Source organism: Scomber scombrus, chromosome 18 (assembly GCF_963691925.1).
Source record: "Scomber scombrus chromosome 18, fScoSco1.1, whole genome shotgun sequence".
NCBI classification, from domain to species: domain Eukaryota; kingdom Metazoa; phylum Chordata; class Actinopteri; order Scombriformes; family Scombridae; genus Scomber; species Scomber scombrus.
The window spans coordinates 1900440-1920903 of record NC_084987.1 but is presented as its reverse complement, the minus strand read 5'-3'; the positions used below and the strand labels follow the sequence as shown (position 1 = coordinate 1920903).

At 42.5% G+C, this 20464-nt stretch overlaps 3 protein-coding genes across 4 annotated transcripts in view; 1 reads left to right on the top strand and 2 right to left on the bottom strand.

Moving 5' to 3' along the window:
* Window positions 1-4746, top strand: part of atxn2l (ataxin 2-like) — a 25658-nt gene extending 20912 nt beyond the window's left edge. The window contains 1 exon segment of the mRNA XM_062438415.1: window positions 4631-4746. Within this exon segment, the coding sequence (XP_062294399.1) occupies window positions 4631-4746 (116 nt within the window).
* Window positions 4747-4764: 18 nt separating this feature from the next.
* Window positions 4765-16464, bottom strand: LOC133999224 (uncharacterized). The gene is made up of 12 exons (XM_062438414.1): window positions 16234-16464; window positions 12641-12750; window positions 11761-11794; window positions 10684-10712; window positions 8633-8690; window positions 8469-8530; window positions 7450-7482; window positions 6771-6816; window positions 6613-6677; window positions 5734-5862; window positions 4859-4932; window positions 4765-4779 (listed from the first exon to the last, which is right to left on the bottom strand). Exons 2-12 carry the CDS (start codon window positions 12741-12743, stop codon window positions 4765-4767), a joined length of 648 nt encoding a protein of 215 aa, XP_062294398.1. The 5' UTR covers window positions 12744-12750; window positions 16234-16464.
* A 3913-nt stretch (window positions 16465-20377) lies between these two features.
* Window positions 20378-20464, bottom strand: part of spns1 (SPNS lysolipid transporter 1, lysophospholipid) — a 13640-nt gene continuing 13553 nt past the window's right edge. For both annotated transcript variants that reach the window (XM_062438183.1, XM_062438185.1), the window contains one exon: window positions 20378-20464. This exon is cut by the window's right edge and continues 827 nt beyond it. The gene's annotated coding sequence lies outside the window, so the exon portion shown is untranslated.

Genomic DNA, 20464 nt, shown 5'->3' with positions numbered 1-20464 from the left:
TCCACGAAACGCAACCGTACACCTGCACCTGCAAGGCTGGATTCACGGTATGTGTGTGTGTGTTTATTTCTCTGTGTGTGTGTGTGTGTCCTTCCATCCTTCCTTCCTTCCTCCCTCCTTTCCTCCCTTCTTTCCTTCTCCCTCCTTTCCTTTTCTTCTTCCTCCCTTCCTCCTTCCTTCCTTCTTCCCTTCCTCCTCCTTTCCTTCCTCCATCCCCTTTTCTTCTCTCTTTCTTTCCTCCCCCTCCCCCTTCCTTCTTTCCTCTGTCCTTTTTACTCACTCCGTCCTACCTTCCTTCCTTCTGTCCTCCTTCCTTCCTTCCTCTTACCTTCCCCCTTCCTTTTTTCCTCCCTCCGTCCTACCTTCCTTCTGTCCTCCTTCCTTCCTCACTACCTCTTTTCCTTCCTCCCTCCCTTCCTTCCTTCCTTCTTTCCTCCCTCCCTCCTTCTCTCTTTCTTTCCTCCCCCCTACCTTCCTCCCTCCCTCCCTTCCTTCCTTCCTTCCTTCCTTCCTTGACTTGAGGACAACAGGATTGTTATAAAGGTTGTTATAAAGTAAGTGTGTGTGTGTGTGTGTGTGTGTGTGTGTGTGTGTGTGTGTGTGTGTGTGTGTGTGTGTTCCAGCTCTTCAGGTCCAGGCTCATCACGCCCAGCAGCTGTCCTTCCACCACTCTGCAAACTGAAGCTTCACGGTTGCGTTCGGGAACGGCTACGAAACCCCCAGCGTCCCGATCGACTTGTAACATTCCCACCTCCTGCCATCAAATGATTAAGCTCTTTACTTCTGCCCAGTTCTTTTAAAAAAAAAAATGTAAAAAAGCAGATGAAAACAGAAACATCTCTCATTGGATGTTTCTGCTTAGGGGAAAGTTTTCTGGATTTTAATATGTAAGTATAGACAGTTTTTTGTTTTTGTTTTTGTTTTTACACATGGACACAAGCTGGACTGAGGACGATCACTGGTGGAAAACTTTCGGACTGACGACAGTGGAAACATTGTTCTTTTCTCCCCCGTCCCGCCTCTTCTCCTTTTACAGACAAATAAAACAAATAAAACCACTGAAAAAAACAAAAAACAAACAAAACAAAAAAAAAACTCTGAGCTTTTTTCATTCATTCGAAAGCAGCGACATCCCTGAATGTTTGACACATGACTTTTTATTTATGTCAGTCATTTTTTTGGGTTACAATGTTCTGCAGACTTTTATAAAACTACACAACTACTAAACTCTGACACACTTAACAAAGAGCTCAAGTTTATGTCTGTTGAAGGTTTCCTACTGTAGAGGATGACTGGCAGTAAATGGTCAACAGTAGGACAAATATTAAAGGAATATTTAATATTTCGTGGGGGAAAAAAACACTTATTAGCTTCATTCAGTTAGTTAAATAATCAAAATACATCTGTGGTTTTAAGGTACTGGAACTATTTCCGTCAGTTTATCCGACTTTTGTTCCACAAGAAATATTTCGTCACTTTATCCGACAATAAATAGTTCCCGCCGATTTTCCGACTTTTGTACGACAAGAAATAGTTCCCGCCGATTTTCCGACTTTTGTACGACAAGAAATAGTTCCCGCTCTCACCGCAAATAGCATACATTGATATTTGCACCAAAACGGGTGCAAATAGAACACTTTGCTATATACACCAGGGTACAAATAGCATACACTTCTAATTGTACTGGGTGCAAATAGCCTTTGCCTTTTTTTTAATCATTCAAATTTGGCAGTGTGGTTAACAACACACTTTTCTGTGGTATGTCAAACTCAGAACACATATTTATTCTTACTTTACACAGACTTCTTATTCAACAAGAAGTAGGTCTGTTCTCTTCAGTAGTTCTTAGAAACCATCGATACACGTTTTTACTTTGATATAATATGTTGATCAATGAGCTTCAGAGGTTTTGGTAGATGGACTTTGTTAGCTTCAGCCAGGCTAGCTGTCCTTGAGCTAAGCTAATTAGCTCCTGTATTTTCCAAAAGGACAAACAAATTCTTTAAATGTTTTATCTACTGTTGATTCATCATATTTTATTAATCATCACACAACTCTTCGGCAGTGTGAAGCATCACATCAGAACGTGATAAAACTGCTGGTTTGATCGTTAAAATAAAGCAGCTCTTAATGTTAATAAAAGGAATCAAATATTTACATTTTTGTAAAGGTTTAATTGAATTGTAGTTATTTGAAAAAAACAAAAACATTTCTAGTTGACACAACTTAAACAGATTCAGATTCAACAACAACACATAAATATACAGAAACGTGAATTTAGACATTCTCAGGATTTGTCAGTTAAAAAAACAAAAAAGAAGCTCAAACATCACATACGCACCATCAGTGTGGTCTAAACCTCGCATTGTGTTAGACGGACACTGTGAATGAAAGGATTAACTAATAAAAACTAATAGATTGTAAAAAAAAAAAAACAACATTTTAACCCTCCTGTTGTCTTCGAGTCAAAGAAGGAAGGAATAAGGGAGGAAAGGAGGAAGGAAAGGAGAAAGGGAGGAGGAAGAAATGAAAGTTGTGAGGGAGGAAGGAAGGAAGGACGGAGGGAAGGAGGGAGGAAAGAAGGAAGGAGGGAGGGAGAAAGGAAAAGGGGAAAGAAAGAGAAGGGGGGAGGGAGGAAAGAAGGAGGGAGGGAGGAAGGAAGGACAGAAGGAAAGAAGGGAGGAAAGAAAGAGAGAAGGAGGAAGGAAGGAAGGAAGGGAGGGAGGAAGGGAGGGAGGAATGAAGAAATGGGGATGGAGGAAGAAAAGAAGGAAGGGAGTAAATAGAGAGGACGGAAAGAAGGAGGGAGGGAGGAAGGACAGACGGATGGAAGGAAGGAAGGAAGGAAAGAAGGAACAGTCAAAACAGACGAGGTCAATTTGACCCGGGAGGACGACAGGAAGGTCTAAACTAAGTTCAGTGGAGAGAAACTGAGCTGCCTTCCGTTAACATGAATATAAATCATGTTTGCAGCGTTTTCACTCTGCTGTCTAGTTGCTGGGTATCAATTAAAAACAGTACGATACTACTTCCAATCCAAGTACCTTTTAAAGTGATACTGATACCAACTGCGTACATTCGATACCCGTCATGTGAACAGAAGCGACAACCACAGACGCACTCTGCTGAAAGTCGCAGGTTACAGGGAGAAGTGAGCAAACCCTGCCCACTAGAGCATGTGATCTCTGTTTCAATTAAATCTAAAAATTAAACGCACAAAAGACGAGTAATCGAGTCTACAGCAGCAGTAGTTCATTAACACCCGATTGATCAGGATCTACTTCATTAATGTTCTGTGTTCTGCTGCACAGACTCAGGTTTACATGGTGGGATTGTTTTTAATAAAGAAGAACCTATGGATGAACTAGGGCTAGGCGATATGGACAAAATCAAATATCACGATATTTTAGACCAAATACCTCGATATCGATATTGCAACAATATTGTAGAGATGACTGTCGATGCTTTCACTAAACATTAACACTATGAAAATGTTGATAAAGTGGGTAAAAGGTAAATAATAGAACAGCTAGAACAGTCTGGTGAGCTCAGAAACCGGGAAAAGATGATTCTGATGATATATCGCGATATTACGATATCCAAAATCTAAGACGATATCTAGTCTCATATCACGATATCGATATGATATCAATATATTGCCCGGCCCTAGGATGAACCCTGAGCTCCATCAGGACATTTATATTGGTAAGTAGCTGAAATTACTTTAAAGTAGCCCATAGTCTGAAGATTTCATTAAATATTAAACACTGATATGGTTTGGTTTTTGCAAGTCTGCGAGTCTCATTTGCATAGAAAGTGGCCAATGTTGCACCAAATGCATGCCTTATGTCGTTAATATTGAATATTTGGTATTCCAATAATCCTAAAGTAACAAAAAAGTAATAAAGTTACATTACTTTAATATTGTGGTGCTTGGATTACGTTACTAAACATAGCACAAAAATGAATAAAATGTGTGTTTGGTAGAGTATTTCTTTGTTCTAACAAAGCTTCTTGGCAATGAATGTTATACCGTTAGAAAGCTTGTTTACTTCCCTTTTAAATGGAGCCATAATAGTAAGGAACATGCATTAGTGGGATGAGCAGCAGAGCTCAACGTGGCTGTGTTGGTCACTCTGGCACGAACAGCACGGCCAAGCTGATCCAACCAGATTTGACAACATTTTCATGGGCGCAACCCACCTACTCAGCTCTGCTGCTCATCCCACTAATGCATGTTCCTTACAGGTGTAGCTCCATTTAAAAGGGAAATAAACAGGCTTTCTAACTGTATAAGATTTATTCCCATCAAGCATTGTTACAACAAAGAACTAATCTACCAAACACGACATTTCCTTACTTTTTGTGCTATGTTTAGTAACTGTATCGGAATACGTTTTTAAAGGAAACCTCCCAATCCGGTTTATATGGCATAGATCTGGTTACAAGAAGGAAAATAAAGAACATGATCCTTTACAACTGTGGAAGTGGAAATCATAAAAAGTGAAACCTTTCGCTGCCTGAATCACAAATCACAACCGTTCCCCTGATGATGAAGCTTTAGGAACGGAGAAAAAAAATGAGTTCCAGTTCTCCACATCAGAATAATTTATCAGTTTCTTCTCTTCAGTCCTTCAGCAGTCAGACACCGTCACGATGTCGGAGCAGGACAATAAAAACGGGGAGTTGGCAGCTGAAAAGCTCACAGTCAGGCGGTCGGAGGTCAGCCACTCGCCGCCAGGCTGAGTCCCATCATGCACTGGGCTAGCTCTTCATCAGCTGGAAGGAAAAAAACAAAAAAACTGAGCAATCGTTGCTTCAGGACAAATAAAACATGGGTGAGCTGATGTGAACTTACTGGTGGTTGGTTGACGTAGTTCCCACCATCTTCATCATCGCTCTCACTCTGAGACGATTCTCCAGGTGTTTCTGCTGATGGAAAACGTGACGTCGCAATAAAACAAATATAACGTATATATAATATGTAATTATATCAATAAATAGACCTGTGAATGGAAACATATGAGGCCCGTGGGTCAGAACCGGCCCACTGAGGGGTCCAATCCGGAGGAAAGGAGGGAGGAAGGACGGAGGAAAGAAGGAAGGAAGGTAGGAGGGAGGGAGGGAAAAAGGAAAATAGGAAGTAAAGAGGAAAGAAGGAAGGGATAAGGTAGGAGGGAGGAAAGAAAGAGAAGGAGGGAGGGAGGAAAGGAGGAAGGAAGGAAAGGGAGGAAGGACAGATGAAGGAAGGAGGGAGGGAGAAAGGAAAATAGGAAGGGAGGAAGGAAAGAAGGATAGAGGAAAGAAGGAAGGTAGGAGGGAGGAAAGAAAGAGAAAAGGAGGGAGGGAGGAAAGGAGGAAGGAAGGAAAGGGAGGAAGGACGGATGAAAGGAAGGTAGGAGGGAGGGAGGAAAGAAAGAGAAGGAGGGAGGGAGGAAAGGATGAAGGAAGGAAAGGGAGGAAGGACGGATGAAGGGAGGGAGAAAGGAAAAGAGGAAGGGAGGAAAGAAGGAAGGGGGGAAGGTAGGGGTGAGGAAAGAAAGAGAAGGAGGTAGGGAAGAAAAGGGGATGGAGGAAGGAAAGAAGGAAGGGAGGAAAGAAAGAGAGAAGGAGGGAGGGAGGAAGGACAGAAGGATGGGAGGAAAGAAGGAACAGGTCAATTTGACCCGGGAGGACGACACAAAGGTTAATTTTACTTCTCATGAAAACAGAAAAATGTAACTTCCGACTCACTGTGCAGCGCGTCCACATTCAGATAGTCTCCAGTCCCATCATCTTCATCCTCATCATCATCATCATCATCATCCTTCAGCGACATATGAGCCAACTCACCTTGGACATTCTCGTAATCATGTTGAGTATCTGTGGATGAAAACAAACAGTGAACCTGAGTTCCTTCACTTACTACATCCTTTAACCCTCCTGTCGTCCTCCCGGGTCAAATTGACCCCATCTCTCTTTTGACTGTTCCTTCTTTCCTTCCTCCCTCTTTCGTTCTTCCCCTCCTTCCCTCTGTCTTTGTTCCGTCCTCCTTCCATCCGTCCTTCCTCCCTCCCTCCCTCCTTATTGCTTTTCGTTCCTTGCTTCCTTCCTTGCTTGCTCCTTTCCTTCCTCCCTTCCTTCTCTCCTTACTTCCTTCTTCTTTTCCTCCTTCCTTCGACCCTCCCTCCCTCCCTCCCTCCTTACTCCTTTCCTTCCTCCCTTCCTTCTCTTCTTACTTCCTCCCTCCCTTCCGTCTTACTCCTTTCCTTCCTTCCTTCCTCCCTCCCTCCTTACTCCTTTCTTCCCTCCCTTCCTTCCTTACTCCGTTCCTTCCTTCTTTCCTCCCTCCCTACTCCTTTCCTTCCTTCCCCCTCCTTACTCCTTTCCTTCCTTCCTTGACCTGAGGACAACAGGAGGGTTAACAAACAAATCTAGTTCCATGTATACCACATCTGAGATCCTCCATCTCTTCTCTCAAAAGCTTCACCACAGAGTTTGTGTTACAATAAATAACCAAAGCTGAGAGGTTTTGGTCCTCTGTGTGGGAAGGAGAAGGAGAGAGCAGCTGTCTGTTTTACTTATTACTGTCAAATAAAAAATAAATCTACTCTTTTTGTGTCTTTGTGGTACCTGAACTGTGCGTTGAGGCTCGGCTCGGATTGTTCGGAGGAGCTTCACCATCGGCCAAAACTAATCTACACGAACCAGAGAAGAAGAGATGATCAGATCAGACTTACAAATAAACAACAAAGAAAGAAGAGAAAAAAAACAACAGAAATGAAACCTACATGTAGTCTGGGTCTGTGTAGCTCCCAGGGTTTACATAATTAGGTACTGCAAAAAAAAAAAGAAGCACATTTACATCATAAAATGAAACAGAATATTTATTCTGTACAGTAAAGTACAAGTACCTCAAACTGTACTACAGTAAAGAACAAGTACCTCAAACTGTACTGCAGTAAAGTACAAGTACCTCAAACTGTACTGCAGTAAAGAACAAGTACCTCAAACTGTACTGCAGTAAAGTACAAGTACCTCAAACTGTACTACAGTAAAGAACAAGTACCTCAAACTGTACTGCAGTAAAGTACAAGTACCTCAAACTGTACTACAGTAAAGAACAAGTACCTCAAACTGTACTGCAGTAAAGTACAAGTACCTCAAACTGTACTACAGTAAAGTACAAGTACCTCAAACTGTACTACAGTAAAGAACAAGTACCTCAAACTGTACTGCAGTAAAGTACAAGTACCTCAAACTGTACTGCAGTAAAGTACAAGTACCTCAAACTGTACTACAGTAAAGAACAAGTACCTCAAATTTGCAAGATCTACTTGAAGAACAATGAGTCATGGACATGTTTATGAATTAAAGTGTTAAGGGGTTTTATAGTTGCGTCCTGCTGGGAATGATTGTTCATTACAGAGGAAACAACAAACTAACTGCTAATGGAAAATGTGTTATTACCATCTGGTGAATTCTCGTAACTCGGAATACTTTCTGTAGGAAAAAAAAATACAAGGAGAGTTCAGATTGATGAGCATGTGTGTGAAAGGCTGTGAACTACCATCATCAGAGATAAACTACAGTCAGGACAACGGCAACCTTTAACCCTCCTGTTGTCTTCAGGTCAAGGAAGGAAAGGAGTAAGGGAGGAAAGAGGAAGGAAGGAAGGAAAGGAGTAAGGATGGAGGGAGGAAAAGAGGAAAGAAGGAAGGGAGGAAGGAAAGTAGGAAGGCAGGAAGGAAAGGAGTAAGGAGGGAGGGAGGAAAAGAGGAAAGAAGGAAGGAGGAAGGAAAGGAGGAAGGAAGGAAAGAAGGAAGGGAGGAAGGAAAGTAGGAAGGAAGGAAGGAAAGGAGTAAGGAGGGAGGGAGGAAAAGAGGAAAGAAGGAAGGAGGAAGGAAAGGAGGAAGTAAGGAAAGAAGGAAGGGAGGGAGGAAAGAAGGAAGGAAGGAGGAAGGAAGGAGGGAGGGAGGAAAAGAGGAAGGAAGTAAGGAGAGAAGGAAGAGAGGAAGGAAAGGAGGAAGGATGGAAGGAAAGGAGTAAGGAGGGAGGGAGGAAAAGAGGAAGGAAGTAAGGAGAGAAGGGAGGAAGGAAAGGAGGAAGGAAAGGAGAAAGGAAGGACAGGAGGAAGGAAGGACAGGAGAAAGGAAGAGGGGAAGGAAGGAAGGAAGAGAAGACGGGGAAAGAAGGAAGGAATGAGGAAGGAAGGAAAGGAGTAAGGAGGGAGGAAAAGAGGAAGGAAGTAGGGAGAGGAAGAAGGGAGGAAGGAAAGGAGGAAGGAAGGAAGTGAGGAAAGAAGTATGGAAGGAGGAGGGAAGGAAAGAAAGAGAGAATGAGAGGAAGAACGAAAGAAAAATTAAAGAAAGAGGGAGGAAGGAAAGAAGGAACAGTCAAAAGAGAGACGGGGTCAATTTGACCCGGAAGGACGACGTGAGGGTTAAAACACGGATGAGATGGAAGTCACATGAAAATAAATATCTCACCAGTTTCGGTCGGCGTCACAGATCGCTGTCGACGCTGAGTTCCAGGATCAGAAGAATGTGGGCTGAATGTGTGCAAGAAAAATTAAAAACACATCAGTTTGAGGGACAACTGAGAAAATTGATAGAATGATACTGACCAAGATACATTATATTTTCTAACTTACAAAGGTGACAGCAGGGTGGAGGGGGAATGGATGGAGCTCACATCTGTGGTTTGTTGAGCTGCAGTTCAACAGAAAGTCACATCCATCATCATCATCATCGTCATCATCATCGTCATCATTACAGACAATCAATGTAACATCATCAGCATAGAAACATTTAACACACTGACTCTTATGGCGCTTTTCCACTACACAGTTCCAACACGACTCGACTCGACTCGCCTCTTTTTCTATGCGTCTCCATCAGGGATAGTACCTGGTACCTGGTGCTTTATTAGTATCTGCTCTGCCGAGGTTCCAAGCGAGCCGAGCCGATACTAAATGTGACGTCATCAGACTGCCGGCCACTGATTGGTCAGAGAGTCACTGGAAGAGTCATGAGCACGACGTAGTGAGAAGTAAAGATGGAAGAAAGGAAAATAAGACAAGAAGGAAGGAAGGAAAATAAGAAGGAAGAAAAAATAGGAAGGAAGGAAGGGAGGGAGGAAAGATGGTAGGAAGGAAGGAAAAGAAGACAGGAAGGACAGGAAAGGAAGGAAGGAAAGATGGAAGAAAAGGAGGAAGGAGGGAAGGAATGTGACGTCAACAGACTGCCGGCCACTGATTGGTCAGAAGAGTTGTAGCTGGAAGAGTCATGAGCCGGCATATTTAAATATATGTAACAGCGTTACAGAGATTAGTTTCTCTTCTCTTGCTTTGTGTGAGACAGAAAGCCTCATACAGCAGCAAGTACACCATCGCCTCCATGTCCTCCATTGTTTATGTGTTTGTGTCGCGTATAAAAAACAAAGTCACGGCAGTTTCGGCGAGCCGTGCTATGACGACCCCGCCCATGTTGAGTAGGTACTTTTTTGTAATGGAAAAGGTTCCTGGAACCAAACCGAGTCGAGTCGTGCTGGAACTGTGAAGTGGAAAAGCGCCATAACTGTTGCAAAATGTATTTTTATCTAAACTACCGAACAAATGAAAATTGTGATTCAGTGAATGTGAGCAGTGAGCATCCTCTTAATACTCAGTCACCATTTAGTTGGTTCCCATTTACATATGTCTCTGTTTCTGTTTGATCACTCCTCATAATTACTATGTTAACCGTCTGCCATTACAAAGCTGCGGAGGTGCAGATAAAAGCATTATTTAGCATTTCCACTCAACCCTCTAAGAATCCATGAGCTGTTTTTCAGTCTTTACAAAAATGTGTATGAAGTTTAACCCCCTGACTTAAAAATGCTGAGCATGTTAAGTGTTTGTCAGTATATTTAAGCTTCCTGTCGTCCTCCCGGGTCAAATTGACCCCGTCTGTTTTGACTGTTCCTTCTTTCATCCCTTCCTTCCTTCCGTCTGTCCTTCCTCCCTTCCTACCTTACTTCCTCCCTCCCTCCTTCTCTTTCTTTCTTTCCTTCTGTCTGTCTGTCCTTCCTTCCTCCCTCCTTCTTTCCTTCCCTTCTTCTTCCCTCCCTCCTTCTCCCTTTCTTTCCTCCCCCCACCTTCCTCCCTTCCTCTTTTCCTTTCTCCCTCCCTCCTACCTTCCTTCCTTCCTTCCGCCGTCCTTCCTTCGTTTCTCCTTTCCTCCCTTCCCTCCTTCTTTCCTTCCTTCTTCCTCCCTTCCTTCCTTATTCCCTCCTTCCTTCCTTCCTTCCTTCCTCACTCCTTTCCTTCCTTCTTCCTTCCTTCCTCCCTCCTTTCCTTCCTTCATTCCTTCCTCACTCCTTTCCTTCCTTCCGTCCTTCCTCCCTTCCTTCCTTCTTTCCTTCCTCACTCCTTTCCTTCCTTCCTTCCTCCCTTCCTTCCTCCCTCCTTTCCTTCCTTCCTTCCTTGACTCAAGAACAACAGGAGGGTTAATATAGATTTTAACGTATGTCACTTAAGAAAGGGAAACACAGAGGTGCTATTGCCTCATTAAAGGATTGTATAGAAAGTAAAAAGGATCTTAAAATGCATTCATAGAAAGTACCTTTATGTACCCGAAATGTTTTACACACTTTTCAGGCAGATTTAAGAGAATTATTATAAATTAAAGCAGACAAACAAACACCTAAATGTTTCAGACTTACCTGAATGGATGACCCTGAAATCAGTGGAGCTGAATGAAAGAAAGAAAGAAGAGACACGAAATACACAGCTGCTGTTTACACTTAAATATAAAACTTAGATTTTTAACGCCCGTCCACCCCAAGAACTATAACTATAAATATATAGCTTTAAAAAATGTTCTGAAGTGGATGTTGGAGTCCGCACCACAACTGTAACGACATCGACAGTGATGAACGATTTAGTTTGATCAATTTCAGAGAAACACTGACAGCCAATCAGAATCCTTCCTATAAACCGTACAGCAGCCTGACAGCCAATCAGAATCCTTCCTATAAACCATACAGCAGCCCGACAGCCAATCAGAATCCTTCCTATAAACCATACAGCAGCCCGACAGCCAATCAGAATCATTCCTATAAACCATACAGCAGCCCGACAGCCAATCAGAATCGTTCCTATAAACCGTACAGCAGCCTGACAGCCAATCAGAATCCTTCCTATAAACCGTACAGCAGCCTGACAGCCAATCAGAATCCTTCCTATAAACCATACAGCAGCCCGACAGCCAATCAGAATCCTTCCTATAAACCATACAGCAGCCCGACAGCCAATCAGAATCATTCCTATAAACCATACAGCAGCCCGACAGCCAATCAGAATCGTTCCTATAAACCGTACAGCAGCCTGACAGCCAATCAGAATCCTTCCTATAAACCGTACAGCAGCCTGACAGCCAATCAGAATCCTTCCTATAAACCGTACAGCAGCCTGACAGCCAATCAGAATCCTTCCTATAAACCATACAGCAGCCCGACAGCCAATCAGAATCATTCCTATAAACCATACAGCAGCCTGACAGCCAATCAGAATCCTTCCTATAAACCATACAGCAGCCTGACAGCCAATCAGAACCAGCAGCTCAGAGACAGGATGTAATAGTTCATAGTGTGGATGCTCACATCGTTGTCTTTATAGTTATTGTTCTGAGAGTGGACGAACCTGTAAGCTGTATTATTGCACTAAAGAAATATCTTTAAAAATGTGTACATATTTTTTATGTGAGTGTTTTTTTATGTCTATTTAAATGAAAGACTTACGGCATGTAAATCTCTGAAGCTTGCCTGATAGAGACTGGTGGGAGGAAGCAGAAAAATATATATCCAATTAATGTTAATATTAACTCCTGTTGTCCTCGAGTCAAGGAAGGAAAGGAGGAAGGAAGGGAGGAAGAAGGAAGGAAAGGAGGGAGGGAGGAAGGAAGAAGGAGGGAAAGGAGGGAGGGAGGAAGGAAGGAAGGAAGGGAGAAATAAGGAAGGGAGGGAGGGAGGAAGGAAGAAGGAAAGGAGGGAGGAAGGGAGAAGGAAGAAGGAAAGGAGGGAGGAAGAAGGAGGGAAAGGAAGGAGGGAAGGAAGGAAAGAAGGAAGGGAGGAATGAAGGAAAGGGAGGAAGGACGGAGGAAAGAAGGAAGGAAGGAAGGTAGGAGGGAAGAAAGAAAGAGAGAAGGAGGGAAGGGAGGGAGGAAATGGAGGAAGGGAGGAAGGAAAGGAAGGAAGGAAGGGAGGAAGGAAAGAAGGAAGGAAGGAAGGACAGAAGGAAGGAAGAAAAGGGGATGGAGGAAGGAAAGAAGGAAGAGAGGAAAGAGAGAGGAAAGAAGGAAGGAGGGAGGGAGGGAGGAAATAAGGAAGGGAGGAAGGAAAGGAAGGAAGGAAGGAAGGAAGGAAGGAAGGAAGGAAGGAAGGAAGGAAGGAAGGAAGGAAGGAAGGAAGGAAGGAAGGAAGGAAGGAAGGAAGGAAGGAAGGAAGGAAGGAAGAAAAGGGGATGGAGGAAGGAAAGAAAAAAGGGAGGAAAGAGAGGAACGATTGAAAGTGTGAAAACTTTTATCTGACACTGTTTCTTTAAAACGGACGATGTCACAAACCACAGGATGTCACAGTGAGCATAACATAGCAAACTGTTAACCTCATGACATCAACTCACCCTGCGGGCCGCTGTTCCTGCAGTCCAGACAGACGATGGCCAGGACCACCATGGAGACGAAGACGGCGACCGCCAGGACCAGCAGGACCCAGGAGAAGTCCATGGTTCATCTAAGGAGAGACAAGGGGAGGACGTTAGGAGAGGAGAGTAAAGGCTGTGAACTACCATCATCAGAGATAAACTACAGTCAGGACAACGGCAACCTTTAACCCCCCTGTTGTCTTCAGGTCAAGGAAGGAAGGAAAGAAGGAAGGAAGGAAAGGAGTAAGGAGGGAGGGAGGAAAAGGGGAAGCAAGGAAGGAAGGAAAGGAGTAAGGAAGGAGGAAGGAAAGAAAGGAGTAAGGAGGGAGGGAGGGAGGAAAAGAGGAAGGAAGGAAGGAAGGATCTTCTATCTATCATCTAAATAACTGCAAATGACTGCAACTTCCTCCCTCCTTTCCTTCCTTCTTCCTCCCTCCTTCCTCCCTTACTTCCTCCCTCCCTTCCTTCCTTCCTCCTTTCCTTCCTCCCTTCTATCCTTCCTTCCTTCCTTACTTCCTTCCTTTCCTTCCTTCTTCCTCCCTTCCTTCCTTCCTTCCTTGACTCGAGGACAACAGGAGGGTTAAATCCCTCTTATTCAGAGCTGCATACTCTGTCTCACACTAACTATGCATCATATTCTTGTTTATTTATTGTACTGATGCTTTATAGTCACATTCATATTTATTCTTTATCTTTGCACTAAATGTTTCCTGATTTATATTGTTTGATGTACTGTTGTCATGTTATATGAGCCTTGTAAGGTGTCCTTGAGTGCTTTGAAAGGCGCCTTTAACCCCCCTGTTGTCCTCGAGTCAAGGAAGGAAGGGAGGAAGAAGGAAGGGAGGAAAGATGGAAGGAAGGAAGGAAGGATGGATAAAAGGAAAGATGGAAGGAAGGAAGGAAGAAAGGAAGGAAGGAAAGATGGAAGGAAGGAAGGAAGGAAGAAAGGAAGGAAGGATCGAAGGAAGGAAGGAAGGAATGATGGAAAGGAGGAAGAAGGAAGGAGGGAAGGAAGCAGGGAAGGAAGGAAGGAAAGGAGGTAGAAGGAAGGAAAGGAGGAAGGAAGGGAGGAAGAAGGAAGGAAAGGAGGGAGGGAGGAAAACGCCTTTAAATAAAATGCATTATTATCATTATTATTATTATTATTATTATTATTATTATTATTATTATTATTATTATTATTATCATCTTACAGAATGGGCTCGTTTTATTTTTAACGGAACAATGAACAGACGTAAACCACGTTAGAGAAACTGCTGCTTTCTCTTAAATAACTGGTGTTTTTTTTCTTCTTCTTTTACTTTCCTGTGGCATCACAAGAAACACGATGATTATCTGTGTCTCGATCACAGAGGTGCGTCACACAGGAAGGAAAACCATCTGACACGTGGTTCCACTGACTGGTACAGCTCATCTTCTTTCCTCTGTAAACCTGAACTCTCCACTAAACTCCCAACAGACTGGAAACACACTTCACATTAAAAAACAGCCGTACTCCTTCATGTGACCTGAACATGGAAACATCCAAATAAACAGAAGAAGAAGAAGCTCTGACTGAAGTATTTAAAAAAACTACTTTAAACACTTTGTTTCTTCGTCTTCACAGGGATCAGAACCAGGTTAGAGTGAGGAGGAGAAGCAGCCATCTTGAGTCCTGGCAACATCTTTATGCTCGTTTTCTTTGTTTTCTTGTTTTCTTGTTTTCTTTGTTTTCTTGTTTTCTTGTTTTCTTTGTTTTCTTGTTTTCTTTGTTTTCTTGTTTTCTTTGTTTTCTTTGTTTTCTTTGTTTTCTTTGTTTTCTCACCATTACAGCAAAAAACGCCAAAGATTTTAAAAAGCAGCCAATAGAAATGAGCGAAATAAGGTTAAAGATATGTAAAGGAAGCGTGACAGGAAAAGACAAACTGACGCAACGGATTTTATCAAATGAATTACAGATAATGACACTGCTGAGCTGCACTTCATCACGTCGGCGCAAAGATGACAAATTAAAGATAAGAAGTTAAAGTTTCTCATTTATCGGGAGAAAGAAAGCTTCTTCTCTTTAAACAGCAGCTGCAACAGTTTAAACATGAAGAAACTTACATTTTAAATTTGGAAAAATAATGTGATTTAAAAATGTAATGTGAACCAAACACACAGAATCTCTGTTTAATTGAATATATATATATATATATATATATATATATATATATATATATATATATATATATATATATATATATATATATATATATATATATATATATATATATATATATATATATATATATATATATATATATATATATATATATATATATATATATAATATCGATGGATTGGAATGAAATTGGAGGATTCCCAGAGGATGAACCCTGCCAACTTTGGCGATCCTCTGACTTTTCCTCCAGCGTCACCATGAGGTCAAAGGTTTGTACTTATTCTGTCTCTAGTCTCAACATTTACTTGATAGTTTCACACAAAATGTGGTTCAGACATTCTGGTTTGTAGAGGTGGAAGAAATAAAACCAGGTTGTCTTAACTAAAGTGTTGATGACGAGACGACAAAACTGCACAATGATGTTACGTTAAGTTTGGTAACTGCTGGTTTAATCTTAAATAATGCAGCTTAATTTATCTATTTAACTAAAGCTGTCAAATAAATGTAGTGGAGTAGAAAGTACAATATTTCCCTCTGAGATGTAGAAAGTAGCATCACATGGAAATACTACAGTAAAGTACAAGTACCTCAAACTGTACTACAGTAAAGTACAAGTACCTCAAACTGTACTACAGTAAAGTACAAGTACCTCAAACTGTACTACAGTAAAGTACAAGTACCTCAAACTGTACTACAGTAAAGTACAAGTACCTCAAACTGTACTACAATAAAGTGCAAGTACCTCAAATTGTACTGCAGTAAAGTAAAAGTAACTTAACGTGTACTTTAGTAAATGTACTCAGTTACTTTGCACTGGATGACCTTCCTGCAGCTGCAGCAGTGACTGTTGCTGCAGGTTTGATGTTTCTGACTAAAACTCGTCTCTCTGTAGTTTACACATGAACGACGTCGCTCTGACGGCCGCAAACACACACGAAAAACCCTTAAAACCAAAGTCAGCGTCTACATCAGGAAACAGACGACACTCGACACTTTTAGACAGGAAACATAAGACTTTAAACACCAGCTAAGCTTCTTTTTTAAAAACCTGTAGGTAGTTCTGAATTAGAGGGGGTGTAAGTGATCGAAAGTGTGTGGGACGTTTTAGTTCTTTCACAGGTTCAGTTGAAAAAAAAAAACTCCTTAATTTTGACTCCTAATGATGTATTTGTGAACTTCTTTGTGCTCTTGTAGCATTGGTTTCTGCCTCAGTGAGTGAATCAAAGTATTAGACACCAAAAGTGACAAACACAAGCTGAACAGGACAGATTGGACAGAGTGGACCCTGGTTTGGGTTCTGGACCGGGTTCGGCCCTGCTATGAAAAACCCTTCAAGCTCAACTTCCTCCATGTGCATCAGATGCATGCTGGGAACCAACCTGAGGCTCGTCCGTCGCACATTGAAGGGAGAAAACGATGGAAAACTCACCAACGCTTGTGGGCAAACACTGATTGGAGGGGACAGTCGTGTGGCGGCGGCGAGGAGGACGGAGGATGTGTGAAGCTTCTTGTGTCCCCCGCAGGATCCGGACCTCATGAGGCGCCTACTGTAACCGAACATCCACCATATCTGAAGACTTCTTTCTCCTTCTCTTCTGCCTCCGTCGTTCTTCACACCCCGACGGCTGATGCAGTGTCTGATCTGCACCTTCGACGACCTACTTTGGCGCTTTCCTCTCCTCCCCTCTTTGTCACAGACTCTCCTCCTCTAACATCACTGCACCCAATCAGCTTCTGAGTCACGGCGCTTTTCTCAGGAGCTCAGTTTTGTGTTTTTTTTACATCCTGCCACAAGCTCTTCTTGATCTTCTGTCACCTCCCTCAGTTTCCTCTCAGAGAGATAACGACTGACCATCAGCTCGGGTCACGTTGGTCCAAAAGAGGCAAAGATCAGCTTCTGCAATTCTACAGAAAACACAGAGAAAAGTTGCAAAAAGCACCTGATGAGTGATCAAACCCTAACCCAGTGTGGATGTGTGACTAGTTTGTGCAGCATCTGACTCACTAACCAGGTGACTCACTAACCAGCAAGCTGCAAGAAAACTTCACAGCTCTGTTGCATTGAGTGGTGCGACTGTGTAGGTTGATGTAACTGCCCTGAAGTGTGAGCTGCAAAACTGCAACTGGTGGTGGAAATTAGAGGAAAAAGGGGCCTGCAGCAGCAAAATGTGAGAACAGCAAAAAAAAAAAAAAAAGTCGTTTCACACAAACACCTCGAACCAATCAGAAGGTGTAACCGGGTGCTAAAAAGCTGCAGCGCTGTGTGAACGCTGCTGCAACCGTCGCAACATCCTCCCACCTACAAACAGGAAACCACATCGAGGGAAAGGAAGCCGAGTCCTCCTCTCCTCTCTCTCCTCCTCTGTCCTCGCTCGGCCTCGTTTCTCCTGCAAAGAGAGAAAACACAGAAGAAGAAGAAGAGGGGCAGCAGATCAGAGAATCCCCCCCCCCCATGAACGAGGGAGGATGACGAGGGAAGACACCTGATGACAAGATTTAAAGTTTCCCTCCAATAAAGTGTTTAAAGAAGAAGAAGATGGTTTTTAACCCTTTCTAGGTCTGCTCACTTTGTGTCATGATATCTGCTCAATAACTAAATCTATTCAACTTAAAACTTTTAGGGTCAATCTTTAGCACAGACAGACCATCAGATTGTTCTATGGTTGCTATAGATACAGGTTGTTCTATGGTTGCTATAGATACAGGTTGTTCTATGGTTGCTATAGATACAGGTTGTTCTATGGTTGCTATAGATACAGGTTGTTCTATGGTTGCTATAGATACAGGTTGTTCTATGGTTGCTATAGTTACAGGTTGTTCTATGGTTGCTATAGATACAGGTTGTTCTATGGTTGCTATAGTTACAAGTTGTTCTATGGTTGCTATAGATACAGGTTGTTCTACGGTTGCTATAGATACAGGTTGTTCTATGGTTGCTATAGATACAGGTTGTTCTATGGTTGCTATAGATACAGGTTGTGGAGAAATGTTTAGAAGTTGAGTTTCATTTTTTCATCTTGTAAACCAGCGGGGTCAAACACGAGGCCCGTGGCCCAGAACCGGCCCGCCAAGGAGTCCAGTCCGGCCCACTTTCCTTCCTGTCTTCTTTACCTTCCTTCCTTCCGTCCTTTCTTTCTTTCTTTTTTCTTCCTTCCATCTTTTCTCTTTTCCTTTCTTTCTGCCTTCTCTTCCATCTTTCTCTTTTTTCCCCGTTCTTTCTTTGTTCCATCTTTCTTTCTTTCCTTCTTCCTTCCATCTGTCCTTTCTTTCTTCCTTCCTTCCATCTGTCCTTTCTTTCTTCCTTCCTTCCATCTGTCCTTTCTTTCTTCCTTCCTTCCTTCCTTCCATCTGTCCTTTCTTTCTTTCCTTCCTTCCATCTTTTTAATGATCAGGCACACATGAGATCATATTGTTCTGTATGTTTCCCTTGAATTAATTTGACTTTCATGTTTTCATCTTGTACATGAACAGAATGAGTCTGTAAAACATCACATTTAGGCTCAATGAGAGAAAGAAATCCATGTTTTATGTTGTCATGGCAACAAAGAGGAAAAGCAAAGAAATGATAAAACAGCACTTCCTTGGTGTGACCTACAAAGGGTTAAGAAACTAAACGAGTGTGACGTCAGCATGAACTGAGCCGCGCCAAACTCACGTCATCTTAGTTTCAGACATAAAAACTAACGTGGGTTTGAATTCATGTTGAGCATCACATGGAAATACTACAGTAAAGTACAAGTACCTCAAACTGTACTGCAGTAAAGTACAAGTACCTCAAACTGTACTGCAGTAAAGTACAAGTACCTCAAACTGTACTGCAGTAAAGTACAAGTACCTCAAACTGTACTGCAGTAAAGTACAAAAAGAAGAAGAAAGTGATGAGAGTCAGTGTAACCATCGGATGGAAAAGTTTGCACAAACTAATAAATGACTTTCATTATTAATTAATCTGCTTCTCTTGATTCATCCGTTATTAGTCTGGCTCAAAACCTCAAAAACGAACATTGAAAACAAGCTTAACGTGTCGTCCTCCCGGGTCAAACTGACCCCGTCTGTTTTGACTGTTCCTTCCTTTCCATCATTCCTTCCTTCCTTCCTTCCATTCTTCCGTCTTTCCTTCCTTCCTCCCTTCTTTCCATCCTTCCTTCCATCTTTCCTTCATTCCTTCTTCCTTTCCTTCTTTCTTCCTCCCTTCCATCTTTCCTTCCTTCCTTCTTCCTCCCTCCTTTCCTTCTTTCTTCCATCCTTCCATCTTTCCTTCCTTCATTCTTCCTCCCTCCTTTCCTTCTTTCTTCCTCCCTTCCTTCTTCCTCCCTCCTTTCCTTCCTTCCATCTTTCCTTCCTTTCCTTCTTTCTTCCTTCCTTCCATCTTTCCTTCCTTTCCTTCTTTCTTCCATCCTTCCATCTCGAGGACAACAGGAGGTCTAAAATGACTAAAATGATCATTTGATGAATGTCACTGTTGCAGCTCCAGTTCAGACGCCATGAATCAATATTTATGGTTCAGAGTCAAATATGTAAAACTTTTAGATTGACCACTATGAGATTTGGGGTTTGTTTAGAGTCCGACTTCTACAGCCAATAAATATAATGAACAGAATTTAAAACACTTTGAAGGGAACGAACCACACACACATCTTTCCAGGATGCTTCTGACTGATTATCAGCTGCTGAACAGCTGAGAGGTTGAGATTATATGCAAGAAAAATAATAAATCGCTGCAAACATCTGGACAGCTGTCTCTGCAACTTACAAGAAGTCATGTTCAATATATTGCTTAGGAAGGAAGGAAGGAAGGAAGGACAGATGGTAGGGAGGGAGGAAGGAAGGACGGACAGACGGGAGGAAGGACGGACAGACGGGAGGAAGGGAGGAGGAAGGACAGATGGGAGGAAGAGAGGGAGGAAGGACAGATGGGAAGAAGAGAGGACAGAAAGAAGGAATGACAGATGGGAGGAAGGAAGGAGGAAGGACAGATGGGAAGAAGAGAGGACAGAAAGAAGGAATGACAGATGGGAGGAAGGAAGGAGGAAGGACAGATGGGAAGAAGAGAGGACAGAAAGAAGGAATGACAGATGGGAGGAAGGAAGGACAGGCAGAAAGAAGGACACATGGAATAAAGGGAAGAAAAAAGGAAGGAAGGAAAGACAGACAGTTGGATGGAAGGAAGGAATGACAGATGGGAGGAAGGAAGGAAGGACAGAAGGAAGAAAGGACAGATGGCTGGAAGGAAAGAAGGAAGGATAGAAGGAAAAAAGGGAGGAAGGACAGATGGATGGAAGGAAGGAAAACCTTCACAGGAACACAGGAAGGGCCGTATTGAACCGCTCGGTGGACCGTTTCTGGCCCACAGGCCTCATGTTTAACCTCCCTGTTTTAACCCTTTCATGCTGTTCAGGGTCAAATTTCACTAAATGACTTTTAACGTCACACACACACACACACACACACACACACACACCACACACACCACACACACCACACACACCACACACACCACACACACACACACACACACACACACACACACACACACACACACACACACACACACACACACACACAGCTTGTCAAGTTAATTCTTGTTTAATAGTTCAAACATCTGCTAAAATAATCTCACAAATCAGCTTATTAACATTCATTTAACAGCGTTTCTTATT